The 23,587-nt window shown below is 35.6% G+C and overlaps 1 protein-coding gene across 2 annotated transcripts; it reads left to right on the plus strand.

The window, feature by feature from the left end:
• Nucleotides 1–1,825: 1,825 nt before the first annotated feature.
• Nucleotides 1,826–23,171, plus strand: LOC114529379 (sortilin-related receptor-like). Of its 2 annotated transcripts, XM_028551167.1 has the most exons (26): nt 1,827–2,178; nt 4,255–4,500; nt 4,922–5,077; nt 5,507–5,574; nt 6,577–6,629; nt 7,207–7,325; nt 8,244–8,327; nt 8,743–8,909; nt 9,571–9,772; nt 10,204–10,315; nt 10,748–10,821; nt 11,019–11,107; nt 11,594–11,769; nt 12,511–12,700; nt 13,057–13,176; nt 13,325–13,410; nt 13,688–13,882; nt 13,978–14,167; nt 15,944–16,157; nt 17,341–17,581; nt 18,247–18,414; nt 18,639–18,755; nt 19,337–19,468; nt 20,243–20,359; nt 20,755–20,940; nt 21,942–23,170. In XM_028551167.1, the coding sequence occupies exons 1-26, from the start codon at nt 1,903–1,905 to the stop codon at nt 22,010–22,012; spliced, it is 3,849 nt and encodes a 1,282-aa protein (XP_028406968.1). In that variant the 5' UTR covers nt 1,827–1,902; the 3' UTR covers nt 22,013–23,170. The 2 variants fall into 2 exon arrangements, with proteins under 2 accessions (XP_028406976.1, XP_028406968.1); XM_028551175.1 differs by lacking the exon at nt 18,639–18,755 and having other exon boundaries at nt 1,826–2,178; nt 21,942–23,171.
• The last annotated feature ends 416 nt before the right edge of the window (nt 23,172–23,587 follow it).

A 23,587-nucleotide genomic window follows, 5' to 3' on the forward strand; every position in this document is an offset into this window, starting at 1 on the left:
TATTTCTAAAAGCTGCTTTCTTCGTACAATCATGCATGCAGAGTTTCACGTGATAGATTAGCGTTTTGTTTTTAATCGATGCATGCAAGTGTGTTTTACCGATAAGCAGCAAGAAACCCGTCAAAAGTTAAAATGGTAATTAAGGGCAACCTCTGGCTCGGAACGGTTGATCAATGCCTACAATCTGGTCCGTTTGAGTCGCATGCAGATTTAAATGCCTGTAATCTAGTCCGTTTGAGTCGCAAGCAGATTTGAATAAAGTTCGGCAAAACGAAATAGAGACTGAGGCGTATTACAAAATCGTTGAATTCCAATATTGGACAGAAATAATTATGGACCTTATGGTTCATGCAGTCGATCGACAGACTTATTTCAGAAATCATGGCGCGCTATTCAGATGTAGCCTACAACGAATAGGTGATCCACTTCAATTGGTTTTGATAGATTGCATGCGCATTTTGCATGTGCTGGTAAATTCAAGGTTGAGGGGCAAAAAGTTTAAAACCGATAAAAGTTGCTTCAGACGATCAAAAGTTGCTTGAGATTCGTCGAGATGCAAAACGTTGTTCAAAACTCCAAAGGCTGCTAAAAGATGCCAAGCACAACCTATATCAAAGCCTATAATACAGTTAAAGTGTATTGATACGTACTGACGTACTAAATTGAGTTATTCCTCGAAAAAGCTACGTCTATCTTTATTTATAAACAAAAACTCAGACATCAAGTAAAATCTGTTCTTAAAACTTTTACGCGGAACATTTCAAACGTTGAAAGTTATTTTCGTTTATTTGGGAATGGGAACGACTGACAAGTATATATCTTCGAGTACAGTGAAAACTGCTGGGAAAATGGGATAAATTTTTCCGCAACAAAAGATGCGCTATTTAGTGTGCATACAGTCATTGGACAGTCACAGGATTGATTACTTGTAATTACAATTAGACGAATTAGGAATATGGTGTTGATTGATGGTCAAGATAACTCGTGCTTGATATGCACGCCAATGTGCTTAGGTCAAGCCAAACTTTACCTGAAAACACACGTAAATAAGTAAACGGTGTAGAAACATTACCTTTCAAATGGGGTTGGCGTTGTTGCTGTCCTAATAATTAGGCGTTGATCAGTCCCATTTTGCATGCATACATGCTATAATGACATAATGTAAAAATATATACTTTATTTGTAGCATGAATAAACTAACAGTCTGGGGCCGGTTGTATGAAAGCCGGATAGCGCTATCCACCGGATAGTGTTTTTTTTCAATCGCTTCAAAATCGCCCGTTATTTGCTACACTACTTTGATTAAATCTTACTATTCCTAAATCGAAGATCCTCTTTAATAATTGTTGCTTCCAAGCTGAAATTTTATCTCTTTTCGAGCATTTTTAGAACGGTTGAAAAAATCACTATCTGGTGGATAGCGCTATCCAACTTTGATACAACAGGCCCCTGACCCTGGTCCCTAAATTTTTAGTCATCGATGGTGTGATGGTGGTGGAGGTGTATTTGTGCGAGGAGGTGTTATTGTTTTTTGGAATTCATGTGAAGGGGGTCATTGAATTTTTTGTGTTGCTGGGAATGGTGAATATTTTATTTAGTTATATAAAATTTGCCAGCCTATATCCCCTTGAATGGCCCCTAATAGCTTAGCTTGCTTAGAACAGGAAGTCAATATTATGTATTCTTTCATTAAACATGTAAATATGGGGAAATAATTCCGTAGTCGTCCCCCACAAGTGGGATCGCGCCTAAAATCGCAGTAAGAAGTGTAAACGTGCCAATACATTCACTCGACTATATTCGACTATACTGAGATCAGTGCGAATCATTGCGTCATTAGAGTTTGTTGTGCCTCGACGGCAGACAAGAATACGAGTGGTGTACGAAGAGAAGTAGGTCGCTATGCAGACACTGCTCGTTGCATTATACCTTCTCGTTTCGTTCGGCGGAACATTTATCCTAGGAGAACAGACAAATGTGAGGAGAAAACACTTGTTCGTGCAAAGAAGAGCGCCACTCCGTGGTAGTCCATTGCCTCATCGTGAGATCTATCTGTCTAAAGATGACAACGGATTGAACGGAAGTGAGAAACCATTCCACAAAGAGTTCACATCTCGACGATCTAGGCGGTCGATTCATGAGAGAAGACGTACAAAAAGCGACCCAACAGATACAGTGGTGAGTAATAATTTATTGATGTTCATGTTTTACATCATTTCGAAATTACCTCAAGTTGCCAGCGGACAACGTATTTTTAAATGTGACAATGTATTTTCACTATTTTGTAACATTTGAAATTCGATATGCGCGATTATTAAATAATAACACTAGGTACAATAACTATAGGTTTCAAAATGTAGAGGTTGGTATTTGGTAAATGTTCATCAAATATCATACTGACTTTACCAAGGCAGCTGTTTTCTAATTTTCAGTATCACGAAGATCGCAAAATAGGCGGTCGAGCGATACAATGCAGAAAGCACATGACTAGCACTAGCTCGATTATAGAATATCTAATGGAGATTTCTTTTTTATTTCTTTTCCATTTTAGATGAGCGGTTATATTTTTAACTCTTGATATCGACCGCTCATATCGCCCATACATTGATGTATTGTTTAATGTTGTATCTAGTCAATATTATAAGCTAAATGGTTGTTTTAATTTGTAACATTGAAGGGTGCCAGTGTGTTATCCTATTGTAGTCTCTTGTGCGGACGAAATAGCTTGCTTGATTGGATAAACTACCCCAAAAATGTAATGAGAACTTCGCCATTTTAAGCAATAGCCCATCTGACACTTGATGACATTTTGCATTTACAAGCTGCCATGTAGTACGTCTTAAATGGATTTACTAAATAAGTGTTACCAAAGTTTGATGAGTTTAGTAGACAATCCTAACAGCAAGGCCTTTATGTAGTAGGTGGAATATCAAGAATTGAGATCAAGGAAATTAGGATAGCACTTTTTCTTTCAACTTTCAAATGATGCTATTAGCCTATTACCCGCTTGTTTGTGACAGCAAAACCTTCCGCTCCCTGTTTACCAACTGCTGCTATTTTTCTAATTAATCTCAGTGCACCCTAATGTACCATTCAAGCCTTGCCAAATTGTACAAAACATGTTTCTGTTAATATGAACCCATTTTTGTTCAATATTTTATTATTGTCCACCTGCACAGCTAATATATGTGCAACCACATTTCCTGTTTCACTTCTTTCCTCTTGAATGATGTTGATGAATGTGAAAATTTTAATTTCACAAGTGTAAAACCGCAAGAACTGTTGGAACTGTTGGAATATTAATTAGACTTTGGGATGAGGATCTGTAGTGAGAAAAGACAAAAAATGGATATCTAGTACACCATTTAACAGCCTGGACCAGCTGTCCAAGATATAAACATGCAAATTAGAAACATAAAATTTACTTCTCACAGTTGCATATCAACATATGAAAACACTGATATGAACACACTGATATGAAAGCACTATCATTGTTGCTATAAGGCCTAAACTAGTTTGTTCCAGGCAGTGTAGTATCAAATTTAATGTAAATAGCAAAACTGCATCATAACCAAATTCATATTAGAGACGGGAAACTCGTTTTAGACAATTATATGTCAAATAAACAAAATGATTATCATAATAATTACAGCAACATTTTTAGCACTATCCGACCAGTTATAGGTCTATTAATTTATCCATCTCTATAAGCCATATTAAATTGATTAAATATATAGCAGGCTGTTTAACCTACATGGATAAATAAATAGTTTGAAAAGTTGTATTGTACAATTTCAACTGTAGTGTCACCCTGAATGAACATCTGTTGCACTTCTGTCAACTAGATGTATATGCATTTAGAAAAATGAAAATTTTACCACAATAGTCAATAGTTTCGAAAAGGAAACTCCATAGTTTTTTCCAATTACGCATACATGCACATTGCACAGATGGTTATACAAATTCCAAACTATGGATCTTAATTTTTCTCCAGTGCTGTGAGAGACCAATGTTTCGATAGGTGCATGTTTTAAATTGAAGTTTCATATGTTTTGATTGATTTATAAAAACTAACTTTCATAGATTCAACACTTCAATTAGGCAAAAACAGTCCTTTATCACTTGTTTAAAATCCTTTGGCTATCCATAAGGAATATACCTTTAACCAATGTTGATGCACATTAGATGTACAATGTTCTATATATATCATTGAATCTTTTTGTTGATCACATTTTTGTATTTCTATTATTTTAGTATGAATTCAATGACAATCACTACATGCTTCATGTGGGATGGAGTGGTTTGAATGTCAGCAATACGGTGGTTGTGCTGAGTCGAGATATTAATCCAAAAGCTGACAGCACCAGTTATCTCTATATTTCCAATGATTATGGCAAAAAATACAACAACATGTCACACTTGCTTAAGTTCACAAAAAATGGAGTTACTAAGCTCGCGGTTATTGAAAAGTTCTACACCAGTCCTGTTAATCTGACATGGGTAAGTAACGAATTGAAGTTATAATGAGTTCACGGCAACCAGGTATATAATCCATCGTAATTAATAGCTACCCAACGGTCGTGAAAGTTAATCTTTGTGTGGTGATTACTTTCATTTATTAAAACCAGTAGCGATAATTACGATGGGTAGGTGATTTTTGACATTTATCGTGTGTGAAGGATAATGCTGCACATGGGATCAATATGGGCAACCATTGCCATTCGTTGCCACCGTGTTTTTCATACCGGTAATGGTATTTTTGATTCTATTTTAGAACCATGCCCATGATTTAGTAGGATAATTTAGTGACTGTACAATTTGTTATAGAGAATAACTCGTGGATAGAGTTACTGCACATAACTCACCGACTGTACAACAGAACGTGCGCTGTGTATTCACATACATGCCTTTTTTTTCCTAGTACATCTTCGTGGATACTACGAACAATATTTTATTCACTTCAAAAGATGATTGTAGAACGCTAAAGAGTGTAAATTTGGAGTTTAAACCATCTGACATCACGTTTCATAATTCAAAGAGAGGGGGACTTATCGCGTATGATGATGATACGAAAAAAGTAATCGACATTCTCTCTTATAATACATGAGATATTTGTGACATTTGAGACATTTGTGCATTTTATCCACTCATGTTGCACTTGTTTGTTATGTCATTTCATGAATTTGCATGTTTTTCATTGCCGTAGTTTGTATTATATATGCATCTTTTTCAATTCGGTTTGGGTCCGGGTCTTGCCTACATGCATCGCCCCCCCGGCTTGAAAGCCTGCCATACTGATTTTATTATAACTGGAAAAGTTGTTTGCAAGAAATTTATAGTGACTCGAATATTTCGTCGAACTTTATATTTGAATTTTCACTTGGAGAGGTGCATGACTCGTCCGAGAAGTGTAAGACTTTCTACGGAACGTGCAAAACAATTCCAGGGAATGAGTGGACCTTCGCACACCTACTTCTCTTAATACCCGTGCACGATTTCTCTCTAGATTCATTACTCCAGAAATTTTGGGATGTCGTGGACAGTTCGAAAAGAGAATATCAGATCGTACTTTTGGTATGTTTTAATACGTCATTTACACACATAGCTCAAAAGCATCTGGGAAACTGCTATGCCTGTTGTTAACAATCGTACATATAGAAGCCGCTGTAAGTCGTATCAAACCCATACAAAAACAATTGTATGTACTCGAAGCAATAACAAATTATTTTCACATTCGAATGTAATCCAATTCAATATTTCTTGCTGCATTTGTCGAAACTGCATGTCATATCGCTGTACCAACATTTGTCCAAAATTTTCCTTGGACATATTTTGTACACACTGCTTCGAGATTCATGTAAAACTCTCAAATACACGTTTTTATTTCAATGAAGTTGAAATAACTTCGGATAGTGGCATACTTACAGGATGTCTAAAAAACGCAAACCCGCATAAAAACAAAATCTACAGAAAGAAAATACTCTTGCACGCGATTATGAAAAATTTGCATGTACCTCTTTGAAGGTGTTCACACAATCCATGCAATTTTTTTGGATCCATGCAGTTCACTTCTGACGTATCAGTATGTAATCTGTTATTGATGAAATATTACTTTGGCTGCTGTTGCCCGAAGTCGGCGGAATATAAAGATTTATCGGAGGTGAATTGGATCGTGTGAACAGAGCTTAAAAGGCTCATTAAATTTCCTATTTACACGTTTTCACTCGACTCGAATCCGTCCATGCACATAAATAGATGTAATATAATACGTTTATTAGTACTAGGGAAATTCACAATTGATCATGCATTAATACTAAGTAAGAGTTTTACAGACTATTTACAAAAACTACTTAACTAGACTCGTCATTCAGGCAAAGTAGCTAATGTGACTAGTTGATGTGATGAACGCAGTCCTCCACAACTTCGACTGCCACGAACACACACCACACGAGCTCGAAGCAGAACAAAGCCACGATCGTCCGTCGTAGCCATAAATTGAATTTAAAGCCAGCATGCAACGTTTATGACATAGTGCCGGACAACTTTGTTCTACATTGGTATGGCTTTGTTTTTTAGGGGTATGGCTGAACTCGATTCAGATGAAGTTATCTATATGGAAGTACAAAATAGTGGGTACAAATAAATTCGTAAAAAAAAATATTCTGCACGCAGCCTATGCAGGCCATGCATTTATATTTAGGACGGAAAATAAATTGCCGCTTGCAATTGAAAGTAATTGAGAAAGATCGTAGTCAAATTTATTAGAGGTTTTTTAGAGAGGAGTTTTTTCGAAATCATTAATGAATGTAGCTACATATCATGCATTTCAGCTTGCATACTAATTAACCCATTTCAGATGTTGTGACCATGTAATAGCCAATAAAACTTAACCATTTCAGATCATGTGATTTGAAATGAGTCAATTTGCATACAAGCTCAAATTCCCTCAAAAAGTCTATTTACTATGCAAACAATCAGAGGTTATAATATTTTTTTCTTTTTGAAGTGTTTTTTGAATCGTTAACCCAGATTGGGCTAAAATACTTTCTATTTCGCGGACTAGAATATATTTCAAAATATAAATATATTTTTGAAATGTATTTCCAATTGTTCATTCTACCCCGAAAATATGCAATCCAGCTCGAAAATTCGTAGGATTATGTTTTTCTCGTCGTGAAAACTGAGATAATTTTTCGTTTTATATAGAGGGCAACACCTCAGACATCATTCGGGGTCATTGGAATCATGACCTTATATCTGATCCGATAATGAAGAATGTTACAGATTTTGAAATCAACGATGTGTATATGTTTGCAACAAGGAAGGTATACTTACGTTTATTACGACACGTGGTGTCGCCTGGGTGACTCTGTTTTGTAAAAAACTGTGTATATACTGTGGATGTATAATCTCACAAAAACTCGAACTGCTATTAATGAACAACTTTGCCTTGAGTGTTGGATTATGCTTTATAACATATTATATAAGGACTGGATTTCTTACTTTATTTTTAACGCAAAAATAAATCAGTATAAATGCTACTTGCTGATCTAATTAACAGGAGATATTTCTCTATGCCGATTAATGTGTGCTCATGCAACACCTCAGTTAAGCTTGGTTTCCATATGACGCCGACGTGTCGCCGAACCGTTGTCTCTAATCATCCAAGGAGACCATCATCCGCCATCTAATCATCCATCTAATCATTTCAGAAAGACAAAAGATTTCACTCATCAATAATCACAGACAATAATACTTTGCCGACGTCGCGTCATATAGAAACCAGGCTTTATATCATAATGCATGCATGCATGCATCAGTACTGAACTTTTAAAATTTTTAAAAACATTTTTTGCATACCTCAAAAGCGTCTAAAAATATGTTTGTGTACTAATACGTAATCTAAAGACAATGTTGAAATTAAGGGATTTCTCAGGGTACGCCGAGAAAAAAATGACACTTAAATCGAAGCTATACTTTTGTATTCATTTCAATCATAATAGCTTTGACATTTATAACATGGTTGATAACCGCATTATATTTTGAAAAAGAAACTCTGAGTATTTTGCAACCACCAACTACTGTTTAAAACTTAGTCCACTATATACATAATCTAAAGAATAAAGCTAAAATGAACGAATTTTGAATATGGTACACCGAAAATTTTTTCCCGCCAAAATACGTGACATATAAAAAAATTTCCGTCATAATGAGCAGGTCTATTTGTCTTTATTTATTTATAGAGTAAAAACGGTCTGGATCTATATGTTGCATACCATTACCATGACTTCAGAAAAGCAGAATTTCCAACCAGTTTACGAACAGAGGTACAGTAAGCACGATTTAGAGTTGAAGTTTCGTTTACACTGAAACACCCGCCTTTCAGCATAATGAGATCACAATTGGATCCTTAATTCCTAGAATATAGAAAGGGAAACGCTTTGAAGTTGTTTCATTCGCCTCATTTGGGAAAAATTCACGATATCGCGAACATGTCAAGCATTAGTGCCCCGAAAACCTTTTAGAAATTTCGAAATAAGAGTTTGTATAACAACATTGGCACCTAATACTGGGGGCAAAAAATAATTTTAAGAGCATTCACTTTTGAATCCTTTACAATTTATACAAATTATAAAACTTATTTGATTCCGATAGGCCCGATTAGAAAACCTGGCTTGCGAGATTGCCGCGATGCTTTTTTAAACAACCGGTTTAATGATACATAATCCAAATTTTGTTCAGGATTTTCTTATTGCTGATTCGAGTGAGAAGCAAGTCTTCGTTGCCGTGAGCCACAACTTGAACACATCACATTTATACATATCTGACATGACTGGCGTGAAGTATACCTTGTCCATGGAAAGAATTCTCTACTACGCTCCTGACCAGCGGAAGGATTACTGGCTCAAGTACGTGTTAATTTCAGAAAATTGAATTATTCGATTTTGATAAAAATTAAGATATTCTCACAGCATATGGTGCAATTATTCATGATTAGTTCCAAGGCTGAAATTAAAATAGTTTGTTTTTTGTGGTAAATGATATTCGAGTTGATCCTGTGTCTAGTATTTCTCGGCAGCAAGATGTGGAAAAAATGGAATTTCTAAGGCTTATTTCAGACGTCCAAGTTTTCTTGTGCCAAATCCAATGTTAATGAGCCTGTTTAAGTTCATTTGCATTCGACGGGGTACATGAAAATTTCGACGTTTGAAACATGCCTAAAGTTTTTTGGCCTGATTTTAACTGTTTAAAGGCAGCCATAAAGGAATTACAATAAAACCCATAGCACCATATTTAGATATGGGGTTTACTCAAATAGAGCATTGTACTCTGAATTGCATGCCATGGCCTTAAGTTTATAGTGAAACTTTGTATTGAGAGATTAGTGAAAACTATAATCGTGCGACGTCAACAGTGGATAGCTTCACGCATAAAGTTTTCATTATTTCATCATTTCATCGTTAACATTTTCAAAAATTATCTTGTAAGTTAATTTGATTTAATGCATGTGAGCAGGTGCGTGGATTGTATTCAATGAAGTCACCGTATTTTTTGCCTTGTTTTCTATAGCCGTTATATACACGAATCGTTCGTTGATCTTTACTCCGTGGCTTCAATGCGAGGTGTCTACTTAGCAAGCCAGTTATCGAAAGGTAAAGTTGGCACAAGAGCAATCTATACCGTCATTTCATTTGACAAAGGCAGATTTTGGAGAAGGTTGAGTGTTCCCGTGCGACATGCGGACGGATCGCTGGTCAACTGCAACATTTCGGTAAGATCAAGTGTATAGCATGCACCTCGCAAAACTATCGATGATTTAAATGGTATAATTTTATATATATATTACTAAAAAGATAATTTCGCTCTCGCTCTAATAAATGCGCTGTCCTGGCTCGTTTAAGGGCGCGTATCATTACTACAACAAAAATACGGTTTATCCTGTTTTGAAAAAATTAAAGGATACAATCTAAAAAATCCATCCTGAATTTTTTTTCTCTAAGACTGAATATATAAAAAACGCGAGAATTAAACGAAAAGTTTTATTGTAATAAGTAGGGTTTATAAAAAAATTTTACCCTGAGAAATTGTAAGTGTATATCCGAATTGAAATATTTTTTTTTGTAGTGCACTTTTTGCAGTGCACCCCATAAGCTGTATGAATAGTATCATATAGTTGGAATATTGTTCTGATCATGTTTATAGAATCCTGCTTGTTCACTGCACTTAGCTCAGCACTACGCGCAGAAGCACCCGTACTATGACGCTCCATCGGTGATGTCAAAACCATCTGCCCCAGGACTCATTGTCTCGTCCGGTGAGTTTCGAAGAGTCTTCGACACAAATAACGGCTACCGAAAATGACAGGCTATAGTCTCTATTGTACGCACGAGCACTGCATGGGTATAAAATGAGCTAATGCGATCTTTGGAGGCTTTGAAATTGGAAGCGTTCAACGGCAGGTTAAAATTATAGGTTCACGAAATACATGGTTTTGTTCAAAAACCACATTACGACATTTGTAATAGAAAATCGCTGAATAATAAAATTAAATTGGTTCTCATAACAATGTAAGGGTCCTCTGATGTAAAAATTGGGCTTTTCGAATTTTTTGGACATGCATAAACTGATTAAACTCTTGTTCATATTCATTTATAAAAGCGTAGCGAACCTAAATAGATATTATACCTAAAACTGTACGACATTCAGACCTTTCTATCTTTACCTAACAATATTTTGTTTTTCATAGGGAATATTGGCATTCGTCTGTCCTACGCTTCTAATGTCTATGTATCCAACGATGCAGGAGAATCCTGGCTTGAGGTTTGTACGCTTCATCGACCTCATTGATTCTGGGGTCCGTTCGTTTATACGATAAAAACGGCTAGATTTTGCATGGTCCTGTTGAACTTGAGCTCAGACAAATTACTGGTATTTTAAAGTGTTTGTTTTAAGAACTCTGCGTTCAAGTATATCAAAAATATCTTTCCTCGTAATAATAAAGATTTGAAATAATGTAGGTTCTTGAGGGTCGTTGGTGGTTCAACTTTGGTGATCATGGCGGTGTAATTGTCGCAGTTCGGCAGTGGTCACCGACTAGGGAGCTTCTGTAAGTTTTAAATTTGTCTAATAGAGTCGAATTTTTGTACCCACTCCATTGTGGAGATAGTAACAATTCGAGCTACTTGATGAAACGAATCCTAGCCAGAATACAAGTGAACTAGATTTAAACTAATTACTGATAATTCTTGGCGATGATTTATAAAAAAGATGTTTTTTGTTATTCATGGCGATACAGATTAATATTATGAAAAATCATAACAACGACACTATATACACTGTAGTAAACTACAACGATGTAGTTTAATAGGGCAGCAATTTTATTTTCATTACGTTATTAGTCTAATTTTTTTATTGTTCTGTGTACATCGGTGACGAGCAGTACAACGGCTTGGACAAATTTAATTTCGTTGTAGTTACAACTAGTTTATCCGAATACAACTGAACAATAGCATGAAAGAGATGAGAGCTAGATCATATACTCGACTTTTAAGTGTTTATTTTGTTTAACTTTTTACAATTTCTTCATCTTCAGGTATAGTACCGACGAGGGTTTAACGTGGAAAAGGTACAATTTTACAGACCAGGATATACATGTTTATGGCTTGTTGACTGAACCAGGGGAAACTACAACTATATTCACTATATTTGGCTCGTATCACGGGCACCATAGCTGGTTAGTTGTGCAAGTTAACGTCTCAAATGTTCTGGGTAAGTTAAGTTCATGGAAACTTCGTTTTCTGAAAGGAACGAGTGATCGCCAAATTAATTAGTGCATAATATACATTTAATCAATTTTTCAGTACATTACATTAATTAGCACACCCAGATTAATTAGTACATTCAATTTCGATTACTTTATCGATTACGTTGTAGTTTAATGAGTACATTAGTTTTCATAACGTCGTACATTACATTCTGAATCAATTTACTACTTGAGTTTTTAATAACTGACATAGATTACATTCTTAAATATCACTCGTACATTACATTTTAAAACAATTAGTACATCAATTTTTTAATGGATCGTGCAGTACATTCTAAATCGATTCGTACATTAGATCAACACTACAGTCAAAGTAAGAGGAAATAGAGAAGCAGCACAAAACAAAGAATGCGCGAAGTCTATTTTGCACAAAATTTGGCACTGCTACCGGTCTCTAGTCCGCCGCAGCCGAGAGCTATATGTAAGCTGAGCTAACGACCTCGCGCGGCAGTTAGCTCTGCCCAAAAAGCATCCGCACACGTGAGAAAATTCCTCGCGAAAACTATCCGCACACGAGAGTAACTTGCTGAGCTAACAACCTCGCGACGTCTTTAGCCCAGCTAATATTATAATAAGCTCTCGTGTGCGGCAGGCTTAATTGCAACTGTTTGCACCGTCATATATTTAATCTAAATTAGCCGGATTAAAAGATTTATAATAGTTTACATTCTTTCAAAATTTCGCAGGGAAACCATGTAATAAATCCGATTATGAAACGTGGTCGGCACATAAACGTGGCGATGGTTACGGCTGCATTCTTGGTCAAAGACTTGAGTTCGAACGTCGAAAGAGAGATTCAGTTTGTTATAATGGTAAAAACTACGATAGACCAATTAATACGACAGCGTGTCCCTGCAGAGGCCAAGATTACGAATGGTATGAACGTTTCCTTGTTGATTTGACTGGTTGTTTGGTCAGGGGGAGGTTCCTCTTATATTCCTCCCCACAGCAATTAATATTAAATGTAGCTAACGTGTCTAACGATTGTACTTAAAAAGCTTAATCGCACTCATTACATGACTGTGGCATAGAAATTATGTTATTACTGATCAATGTGAATAAACAATAAACAAATATATATTATTCACATTGATCAGTAATAACAGAATTTCTATGCCACAGTCATGTAATGAGTGCCATTAAGCTTTTTGAATACAGGCGTTAGACACGTTAGCTGCATTTAATATTAATTGCTGCATATATTATTAATTATTAATCTCTTTTATCTTTAGCGACAGAGGTTTTAAACCTTTCTGGAGTTTTATTTGTCTACGGGATAGCAGTTCTGGTTTTGATCCATACGCACCACCCCGACCCTGTCCACCTGGGCATACTTACAACAGAACTCAAGGGTAAATATGATATACAACAACAACAACAATATTGAATACTGTTTATGTACAGTGCCAGTCAACAGACTATGCCAGAACTGAATTGGATACGGCAAAATTGGATTGTGTGAACAACCCTTAAAATTTCCTTTGTTTTCATGTACAACAGATACCGAAAAATCTCAGGAGATAAATGTTCCGTTAGTTATACTCAGTGGTGGTATGAGCCTTACGAAACTTCCTGTCCAATTAAAGGTAAGTGCTATTATTATTCTATCAGCCGCTCTGACATGTTCACGACACTAATGGAAACCAGGCATAATCGATTGATATTCGCGGAAAATTCCTCTCAACCGATCACACATTCGTTTCACCGGAAGTGAAACATGATGGTGGACAAATGTTTTCGTGTCGAGTGAGAACTTTTTCTGTTTCAAATTGTTTCAGCGTTTCTTTTTTTCTCTAGCCAACACTAAACCTCTCCGCATGCATGTTGGTCATTTAACGTGTCATTTTTTTCTCGTTCTTAAAGTTGATTCAGCGTTTCTTTTGTATGCCGAGCGAACTACAATCCAATATATGGATTTGGTGAATTCAAGTCGATCGACTGCGGTTGTGGGTCTCCGTGGTGCCGTTGTCGTGGCGTATGATAAGAAAGAGGATTATATCTACTGGGCCGATATGAAGGACCACAAGATTTTTAGACGCAAATTCAATGGCGATAGTGGTGAGATTTTTGAATGTGAAATATATAATTGTTTTATGATGACAAGTTTATTTCATTGAAGTTTCCTTTGTGTCTAATGGAAGTTCTGTTATTAGCTGATATGGAAATCGCTGGAATTAAACAAGTTGAAGGCCTGGACTTTGACTGGACCACCGATAATCTTTACTGGGTTGATGCGGGTGAAAAGGTGATCGAAGTTTGCAGAAAAGATGGCCGCTACCGAAAAATAGTTCATTCTGATGATCTTGATAAGCCTCGTGCACTGGCGTTAGATCCACCTTTTGGGTAGGTGAAATTCTATCATTCTATTTTCAGTGTCTACCGATGCACATAAATTATATCGCTGGCGTATCTGCTATAAAAGAGTGAAATGGCGCCCTTGTTGAATAAGCCCACAAAAATATATTGCTGACGTATCTGTTATGAAAGAATGAAATGGCACCCTTGTTGAATAAGCCCACAAAAACATATTGCTGACGTATCTGCTATGAAAGAATGAAATGGCGCCCTTGTTGAATAAGCCCACAAAAATTTGATGATAAGATACTCTTTACCACCATGCAACATTGTGAATTTTATGGAAGCGATGCATATTGGCTGGTCACTATTATTAATATATATAGGTATTCCCCAGCAAATTAAGGACAAAAAAGGATCATTGATCAAAAATTCTTCTCTTGCCACCAACTAGAAAATTTTTCATATAGCTACATATATATAGAGTAAATACACACTTAATGCATACATGCATCTGAGGGAAGTATATATCTCGGGAAAACAAATATCACGAGACTTCTTAGGAAAATACTTAGTGTTTTGTTATGTAGCAATGGTATTTCACACGGTATTTCAACTAAACTGTCGAATTTTTGTTCTGAAATAACTTACAATCGTCCTTGTCTTACATATGCCTCATATATGAATCTAATCCCTATAAGCTATATAAGCTTTACCTATATGTATCTAAAAAAAATCTTTAATGCATAATAACGCTTGCTGGCTTTATATATCTTGTGCATGTATTATTGAACTCAAGGTAGATTGGAACGATAACTCCGCCGCCATCTTAAAGCCTTGCAACTTAAAACACCATGCATCATTGCACGTCACGGGTCGAAAATAACACTCCGAAACACGATACAATACTGACATCTCGAAAGTTTCCTCCTAAAGGGACATACAACACTACCAACTATTAGTAACATTAATTTCAAGCTTGGAGATTAATGTTATCGGACGGGAAGTACCTTTGAATAAAATTTTTGCTCAAAAACACCCATTTTCACTCCCTGACACTCACCTTAGTTCTTTTTTTTTAAAGCTTTTTTTTGTGCGACCTCCGACTTTATTATATTCATTTTGAAATAAATGGTGTTTCGTGCAATCTCATTGGTTAAAAATAGTGTGATTAATCCCAAATCGCACTAAGATTTTAAGCTAATAAAATTGAAGCTCTGCACCACAATAACCAATCAGATTTAGTATTTCAGTTTAACTATCCAATGAAATTACAGGGGAAAATGGCACAAAATTTTATTATTTTGAATTTTTAAATGCCCCGCAAAATTTCTTGTCAAAAATAGATGAAAACTACTCACATTTTACACCGTTTCACCCAATAAATCGTTATGAATTTGTCTAATTTTTAAAGTGGAAATTGCACTTCGTGTCGTGCAATTTTGGTGTGAAATCAAACTTGTGATTGCAAATCACACTCCCGCCGCTTCGCGGTCGTGCGATTTTGTAATCACGCGTTTGATTTCACGCCAAATTGCACGACACGAAGTGCAATTACCATTATTAATAGCACTCCTATTCGTTCTATTACCATTATTAATCAGCGATTAGTTTGCAAATCCGATTCAAATCAGCTGCAGCTGTATTAGAGTTCATTGGCATTGTTGTATACAGTAACTGTATTAGCTTTATCGATGTACCAGCACTTCGCATGAATTTGTCTACCTGGTGCGATTGAATGCTATGTAACTTGACCTATTTGTACTACTTCAACTACTTGCACGTGCTTTCATCTCTATATTATATAATGTATCTTTCCTACAGACAAATGTTTTGGACTGACTGGGGAAAAACTGCCAAGATAGAGATGTCAGATATGGATGGGGATAACAGGAGGACTTTGGTCGACAAAGACCTTGTCTGGCCAAATGGTCTGGCTATTGATATATATAAACCAAAGAATTCGAGAAATCTTTACTACACGGACGCCTATAAAGATATCATTGGCCGATACGACCTAATTACCAACAGAAATAAGGTAGAGTTAACGGCATGCAGGGAGTAGAAGATAGATATGAATTATGCTCTCAAACCTTCTTTTCCCAACCTTCATTTTTTTCTCAACCTTCAAACTTCGGCTGCTGAAAATAGCACGGCAATTCAAAAAAATGTCTATTTTTACGATAAAAAATTTTTTACGATGTACTTTCATTGACAGAAAAAAAATTTACTGCAAACGATGTGTGTCACACCATATCGTATTGCGGGTTAAAAGTCCTTTCTTCCACTTCTATTTTATGGGCCGACTTCAGATCACTGTTAGAAAAGCTTTACAATCTGTGAATTATTTCAACTCTATAAAGACTGGGACGATTACTGACGGTTATTTGGCCGTCATCTTTGAAGCCATTTTAGAAGCTGAATTAGCCTTTCTCACGATGCCGAATATGCCACCATTTCTGTGGTACTTTTTTCAAAAACCGTGAGCGTAAGACTTGGTAACGGCGACTGTCTTTAATTTTAGGCTGAATTTATTCTTCAAATGGTCTGTTTATTCTAAAAATATTGCTTTTGATGTTTAAACATAATTTTTAAACCCATTTCAGAAAATTGAAAGTACCCCAAAACGTCATCGTGAAAAAGGCTAATTGTCGTCTCTTTCTATTGATTTTGTCGACGCGAACGTGAACCATGAAGACAAAACAATAGAAATGGACGGCACTGGTCCTTTATTTCGGCTTTCATCAGAAGAATTGGCTTGAAAACGAGGCAGGGAGTGTAATTTCACTGTGTAATCTATGGTTAGTTGCATGGGTATTTTCATTGTAGGAATTAAAGCGTACTCGATAAATTTCTATTTCTTTTCCGTTAATCTTCAACAAAAGTCGACTACGATAAACGACCAGGAACCACGTTAAAGGCTAAAATATGTCTTTAAAACAACCGTTTTCGGATCAAATGATTCAAATCATGTAGTATACAACAACTACACTAAAAAATAAACTGATTCTTCAGATATTCAGAAATTCTTCACGACATTCCCGGCCAATTTTTAACGAATATTTTGTGTTGTCTTATTCTTAATGTGAACAAGAATAATCGTTTAAGAATGTCAAAAAAGTGTCAAGAAACAGCATGATACAGTAATTAGTTTCTTAGCGGTACCAAAGTATGAAATGAAAATTTTTTGATAAGTTTGATTTTTTTATATTTACATCCAGATCATCGCCAGCAAAACGTCACATACTGGTAATTTTCAATGGTACGCCATCCTTAAACATCCGTATTCTATTGCTGTGGACGATCAATATGTTTATTGGGACGATTGGCAGACTGGAAAAGTTTACAAAATACACAAATCTTTCGAAGAGAAGCCGGTCACCCTGATTGACAAGGATGTCGGCTGGCACAGCAACAAAAACAGATACGAGATAGAAGTGTATTATAAACGAAGCCAAGTTGGTAGGTTGTCATTGGGGCTTTAATTTTTTTATCTTGTTTTTAGGCACTGTACAGGGGGCGTAAATAAAAAAACTGTGTCCTTCCCAACAGATATGTGTGCATTGCTTGCGCATAAAATTTAAATACTTGAAAGTTATTTTAAGGATGGAAAAGTTGGTAGTTTTTGTATATATTCTTTTATGGATTTTGTTAAGTCTACGCCTTTCAAAACGTCGCTTGCGACTGCATAAATAATGAATTTAAGCGAATTTGCTAAGCGACGTTTTTCACTTCACGAAAAGCAAGATTAAAACTAGTCCAAAAGGCAAAGTTATTGAGAGTTGATGGGACTTCGACGACACTTCTAAATTAATAGATTATAAATAGTATTTTTCATCAAACCTCATCTTCGTTTGGTTAGGGTTGAGGTATAAATACCAGGTATGAATGTTTGTTGACATTTACATTTCCAAATAAAACAAAAATACTTTGTTCTGATTTTTATGTATATAATTCTATCATTTAATTGATGAATAATTGCAATGAATTTGCATTCCCTTTTAGACTAGGCTAAATTCATCCCTGCATGGTACAATGTCTTTTGCGGGAATTGTATAGTTATTTAATATCGAGATATTTTTTCTCGCTTATTTCCAAATTATTATACTTGTTTATTTGTATTACAGATAACAGCTCGTGTTCTGGTGTTAAATGCTCTCAACTGTGTTTGCCTAAATCAAACAATAAGCATGTTTGCGCATGTGCAGAGGACTTCGAGTTAGATTCAAAGACTAATGAATGCCGATGTAAAGGTGGTTTGATAACCATGAAAAATGGAACCTGCAAAAGAGCACGTAAGTTAGCGCCTAAAACGTTCAGTCAAGTGAAGTCATTCATTCTTTTGGCAGTATAATAGATATAAAATTGTATACGTCAGAACATACGTCAGTATCTTAGACCACGATGAGATATAACATGTTTGGTTTGCATGAAGCGTATAGATATGAATACATGTACACGTTGTTCGGATTGCTTTTGATGAGGAATAAAAATATGTCTTGATTCAATGTCAATATAGCTGGAAAGACTTGTGCACCCAAAGAATTCTCATGCAAAAATTCAATTTGTGTACCTATACTTCTGAGATGTGACTGGCGTAATGACTGCGGGGATTTTTCTGATGAAGAGGGTTGTGGTGAGAAAACTACTGCATGCGATGCATGTTCGTCGTAAATTATTAGCACGCCAGTAAATGAATATTTTAATAGCCTTTTTTGGTAACTTTCGGAACCACTTTAAATGACATGGATTTTAAGTTTTAATCTCACTAGCTTTCTCACTAGCTTTGTGCAAACATTTTTAATCTCACTAGCTTTGTGCAAACATTTTTAATCTCGCTAGCTTTGTGCAAACATTTTTAATCTCGCTAGCTTTGTGCAAAGATGCGAGACATCCTTCTTCACCACATGCATGAGAAAGAATTATAACCTTTATTTTGACCAATAAATGTGGAAAGAAGCCATGATACGAGCACGAGGCTCTAGTTCTGGCTTTCAGCTTCGTTTTAGTGTTACTGCTAATTGCCACATTTATTTGTAAAATGCGAAAAATATAGCCTTACAAAGTTCCCAAATTGTATTATTTATATATTATTTATATATACTTTTAGTTGGCACGGAAATTGTTTCCATTTTTGGGCCAAAAATCCCTTGAAATTACCTCGTTATATGAACAATATTTTGCTCCAAGTGAAGTCGCGTGTTTCTCACACTTTAGGGAACAAAACTAATAACTGCCCTGAAGGTGATTTCCCGTGTCCAGAAGGAAGGTGTATTCCTCCAAAATATGTGTGCAATGATGTGAAAGACTGTATCGACGGCTACGATGAGAGCGTTGACGTATGCAATGGTACGTCTTGACTTACACTTATGACGAGGATACCTTTATTCCGTATGTCTATCGCCTGTATTCGAAAAGCTCGCTCACACTCAAACTCGTTGAGTGGGAGATCCCCATCTCCTCATACCTTTTCCATGGCTGTATTTTCAGTCAAACAATAGCTTGATTTTCAGTGTTTTACCTTAAATCTTTTCATTAATTAAGATAATTTTCAGTAATAACAAAATTTTTATGTCACATTCAGAGAGTGTGAGTGAGCGTTTTGACTACCGGCGTATGTCTTTACTTACTATACTGCATGATAACACGATTGATGAATTGCTTGAATTTTTAGTCAATTGAGTTTTTTTTCAATGTGTATGAAAGCATATATTTTTAACGGTGGAGTGTTTTTTTGTATTCAAAATGTAAAATGCTCTGTCCTGTTTACATTTTTAATCCATATATTATTACATTTGAATCCATATATTTCGTAATATACTGGATTTCTCTTCCAGTATTCCTACAATTAAGATCGAGTGCAGTAGATGCGATTTCAACAATCCTGTTGTATATTGCTGGCCGTTCAAACCTGTGGCCTAGCTGGGACAAACTGTCCCCCATCCGCTACAGGCGCCCCTGAAACGTCGTTATTCATGTGCATACTGCTTCGTTATTCATGTGCATGCATGCTTTCGAGACTGCTAAAAACAACTTGAGCATTTTAAGCCGTGTATACCATATTTAATGGACTGGATCGTAGTGTTATTCTGACGGACTGTATCGTTCTTTGCTGTTTTTAAGGAACCAAATGTCAAATCGAAAACAAGTTTCGCTGTGACGACGGGAAGTGCGTAAAAAAGGGTGCAAAATGCAACGGACAATACGAATGTGATGATCATTCCGATGAGCAATATTGTGGTATGATTGAAATTACCTACATGCACTTGCTACGTAATTAGCAATAGTCACTTTTGGTATCATTACAAAGCTGAATATTGTAAATTGTGGTCACTGATTAGTCGAGCGATCTCGGATTTTATGCGAATTATCCTGGAGCCAGTTGTTCAAAGCTGGGTTTGCGCTAAGTTAAATTTTAATCCTGTGTATTTGCTGGCAGTTTCTGACTGTTAGAATTTTGGTTTGATGTATGAGGTAAATTTCTTCTTTAGGTAAACCTTTTGCCAGATCAAATATCGATCAAAATCATAAAAAAATGTTTTAAACTTTAGGCAGCCAACTTTAATGCTGAATTTTGCGAGCTTAGAAATTATTAAATCAGTTTAAAAACGTTCTTGTATTTTCTTTTCATTCAGCATCTCCTAGACGAAGTTCATCCCCCTCAAAAACATTGATGTGGGCCGTTCCTGTCGGCATAGTGTTTTTCGTCCTGACCGTCGCTCTGGTGTATTTTGCGGTCAAATCACGAAGATTGCATCGAAGTTTCTATCGACTTGTTCAAAGCGACAATTATGATCATGGAATTATATATCATAATGCTGGTATGAACTGAAATCACCAATTATATCGTTTAAGGAACTCTATTATGCAATAATTATTGCATGCAATCACTAACCTATTTAGCTTTTAGCTATTCGATCTTTGGCTGGGCGTTTTCTATTTTGTCAGGTTCATTTGCCATGCTTTTTACAGAATATATATATATATATATATATATATATATATATATATATATATATATTATATATATATATATATATATATGAACGTATTTTCCGTGGTCAGAAACTGTCCCAGTAGCGAAGGCTCAGCTCTGTGATTCTAGGTTTGAATTAACTTGATCTGGTTGCACATCACGATATTCTGTCATCCTGCCAGAATATTCCACAAATAACTTAAGATAAACATATCCACTCGAAGCCAAAAAGAGTGTATCTGCATTTTGCCTGTACACTAAACTGAAGCGATTAACTGTTGAAATTGTTGTCCTTTGTGATAATTTAAACCTTTAGCAAAAAGACACCGCGGAAATTGGTAGACTTAGCCGTAATTCTCAATACTTAGACTTTAAATTCGGCAAGCTAAAAGATTTATAAATAGTCAACAAAATATCTCTTGCACAAAAGATTTGAAGCTTGCACACGGCAAAAACAAATCATCTGAAAATGTCTGAAAATGTCTCAAAATGGCCATTTTACGGTGGCAGATGCATACGAAGAGCCTTCAAAAGTTTCCAAAACCGATATTGGAAGAAAAATTGAACTTGTTTTCAACTTATTTTATAGTATTTTCTTTGACAGCAGTTTCTGAATACTAGGATTCAAATGTGAGCAACTGATGAGATATTTTACTTCCAACACCAATTTCTGCGGTGTCTAGCCATACCACGAGTGTTGGGCTACCTATGGTCTAGCAAAAAGGTTTTAAAAAATTCAAAAACCACTGCCGTTTAGCGAAAAAAATGGCTACCTATGGCCTGCCTAATTGTTTTTAGAAATGCGTCTTTCGATATAGCTTCAGGTAAAATTTTAAATTTGTTTAGATGATGATGATGATGACGACACACCTCTAATTCAAGGTTTCTCTGACGACGATCCTCTAGTTGAAGCTTGATGACGTCATCTCTTTTACCTTATTACCAATTTCGCAATGGTCTCAATTATTACCAATGGTCTCAATTCAAATGAATGAAAGTTTCAATATTTCCCCTAAGATCGATATTTATTTGTGAAAAATTGGATCATTTGATAGACAATCGTAAAGGCTTAGGTTACGAGAACTATTTATTGCAAGAAACATTGTTTTTCGTGATAATTAAATTGAATTTTCAATCGTTTGAATTAGTATAGCAATGAAATAATGAAAAATTGCACTTGCGGTGTATCAAACGCATTTTTGTCGATGCTTCAGGAACAATTGTTATTTCTTTTTAATGTTATTATTAACCGTTTGACACAAACTTGTCCTTGTGTTGATTTTGATGTTTCTAGCCAATCGGAAACATGGAAAATCGTTAATAATGACATTAATGTGATTTAGAATGCATGACCAGTTAAACAGTTTTGAATTTTATTTATATATCTTTAATTTCCTGTTGTGTCTAAAATTTTACCTTTTTTGCCATTGTATGATATTGTATAAGTACCAATTTTTAGCTGAACCAAGGGTCTCTTAAATAATCTGTCACACAAAATATGTGCAGTCACTGTTCGCAGAGCTTGCGTTTCACAACGCAATATGTTTTCGTACATGCCTGGTTAAAAAATCTTATAATTTGCGCGGTTGAATTTCAATCATGCGCTGTCGTACCTCTGACAGCTCAAAATCCTGCTTGCAGAATTTTGGTATTGAGAGAATTGTGATAATAATAATAAATTAATATTTAAATGAGAGTAATGACTTCATGGAGGCTGCGCCCTCTGTCCGAAAACCTGGGAAAGTGAAGTCTTCTAAGACCCTACGCCACCGACCTTTGAGGATCCTAATAATCAAAATAAGGTGACAGGTATAACGGTACTCTCACATGAAGCCTTTTACTTTCCAAGGAGTTTGTGTAGAAAATATAAAATAAATAGCTTTAATTGAATTGAATTAAATGTAATGTAATGTACATTTGTACGAATTTTTAATTGCACATGCAGCATGTAAATTTTAATAGAATATAAAACGTTTAAATCGTTTAAACGTTCAAATAAAGTTTAAATCTTGTCAGGTTATTTTGTTAGTGTTCCTGGGAAATCCAGTTGGAGTTTAGTAAACGTTTCCTGATTAGAAATAGATGGGCCAATAGACCTTTCGCATTATATATATACATAAAAATGTACTTAAATTACCACTGCGCGTGCTAAAATTAGTGAAAATGCAAAATTTGGTTGCAAAAAGTTGTAAATACGGAAATATAGCTTTGCAAATTTGTATATTTTTACAAATGTGGTAACAATTTCCGTGGTAACAAACTTTTAATAGTAGGCTATATTTTCCGTATTTTACAACATTTCGCGACCAAATTTTGCCTTCCTACTAACTTTAGCACGTTCTTTTCAGCAGCAGTGATTTGATTGCATTTCCATACATAGTTACTTACTATAAGAGAAAACATACTCCGAAAATAAACATCTTGTAAACCCAAGATATGAGTTGTTAAAAACAAGACACAATATTCAAGGTATTACTTACTGTTCTCCGTGT

The sequence above is a fragment of the Dendronephthya gigantea genome, unplaced genomic scaffold (genome assembly GCF_004324835.1).
Source record: "Dendronephthya gigantea isolate DGI-Jeju-01 unplaced genomic scaffold, DenGig_1.0 000001F, whole genome shotgun sequence".
In the NCBI taxonomy this organism is placed as follows: Eukaryota; Metazoa; Cnidaria; class Anthozoa; order Malacalcyonacea; family Nephtheidae; genus Dendronephthya; species Dendronephthya gigantea.

Excerpts from the sequence above, each read along its gene's own strand:
- LOC114529379 (XM_028551167.1), top strand. The coding sequence starts at position 1,903 with ATGCAGACACTGCTCGTTGCATTATACCTTCTCGTTTCGTTCGGCGGA. Across the intron at positions 9,773-10,203 it reads TGGTCAACTGCAACATTTCG|AATCCTGCTTGTTCACTGCA; the intron begins GTAAGATCAAGT and ends TCATGTTTATAG. Across the intron at positions 13,883-13,977 it reads CAAATTCAATGGCGATAGTG|CTGATATGGAAATCGCTGGA; the intron begins GTGAGATTTTTG and ends TTCTGTTATTAG.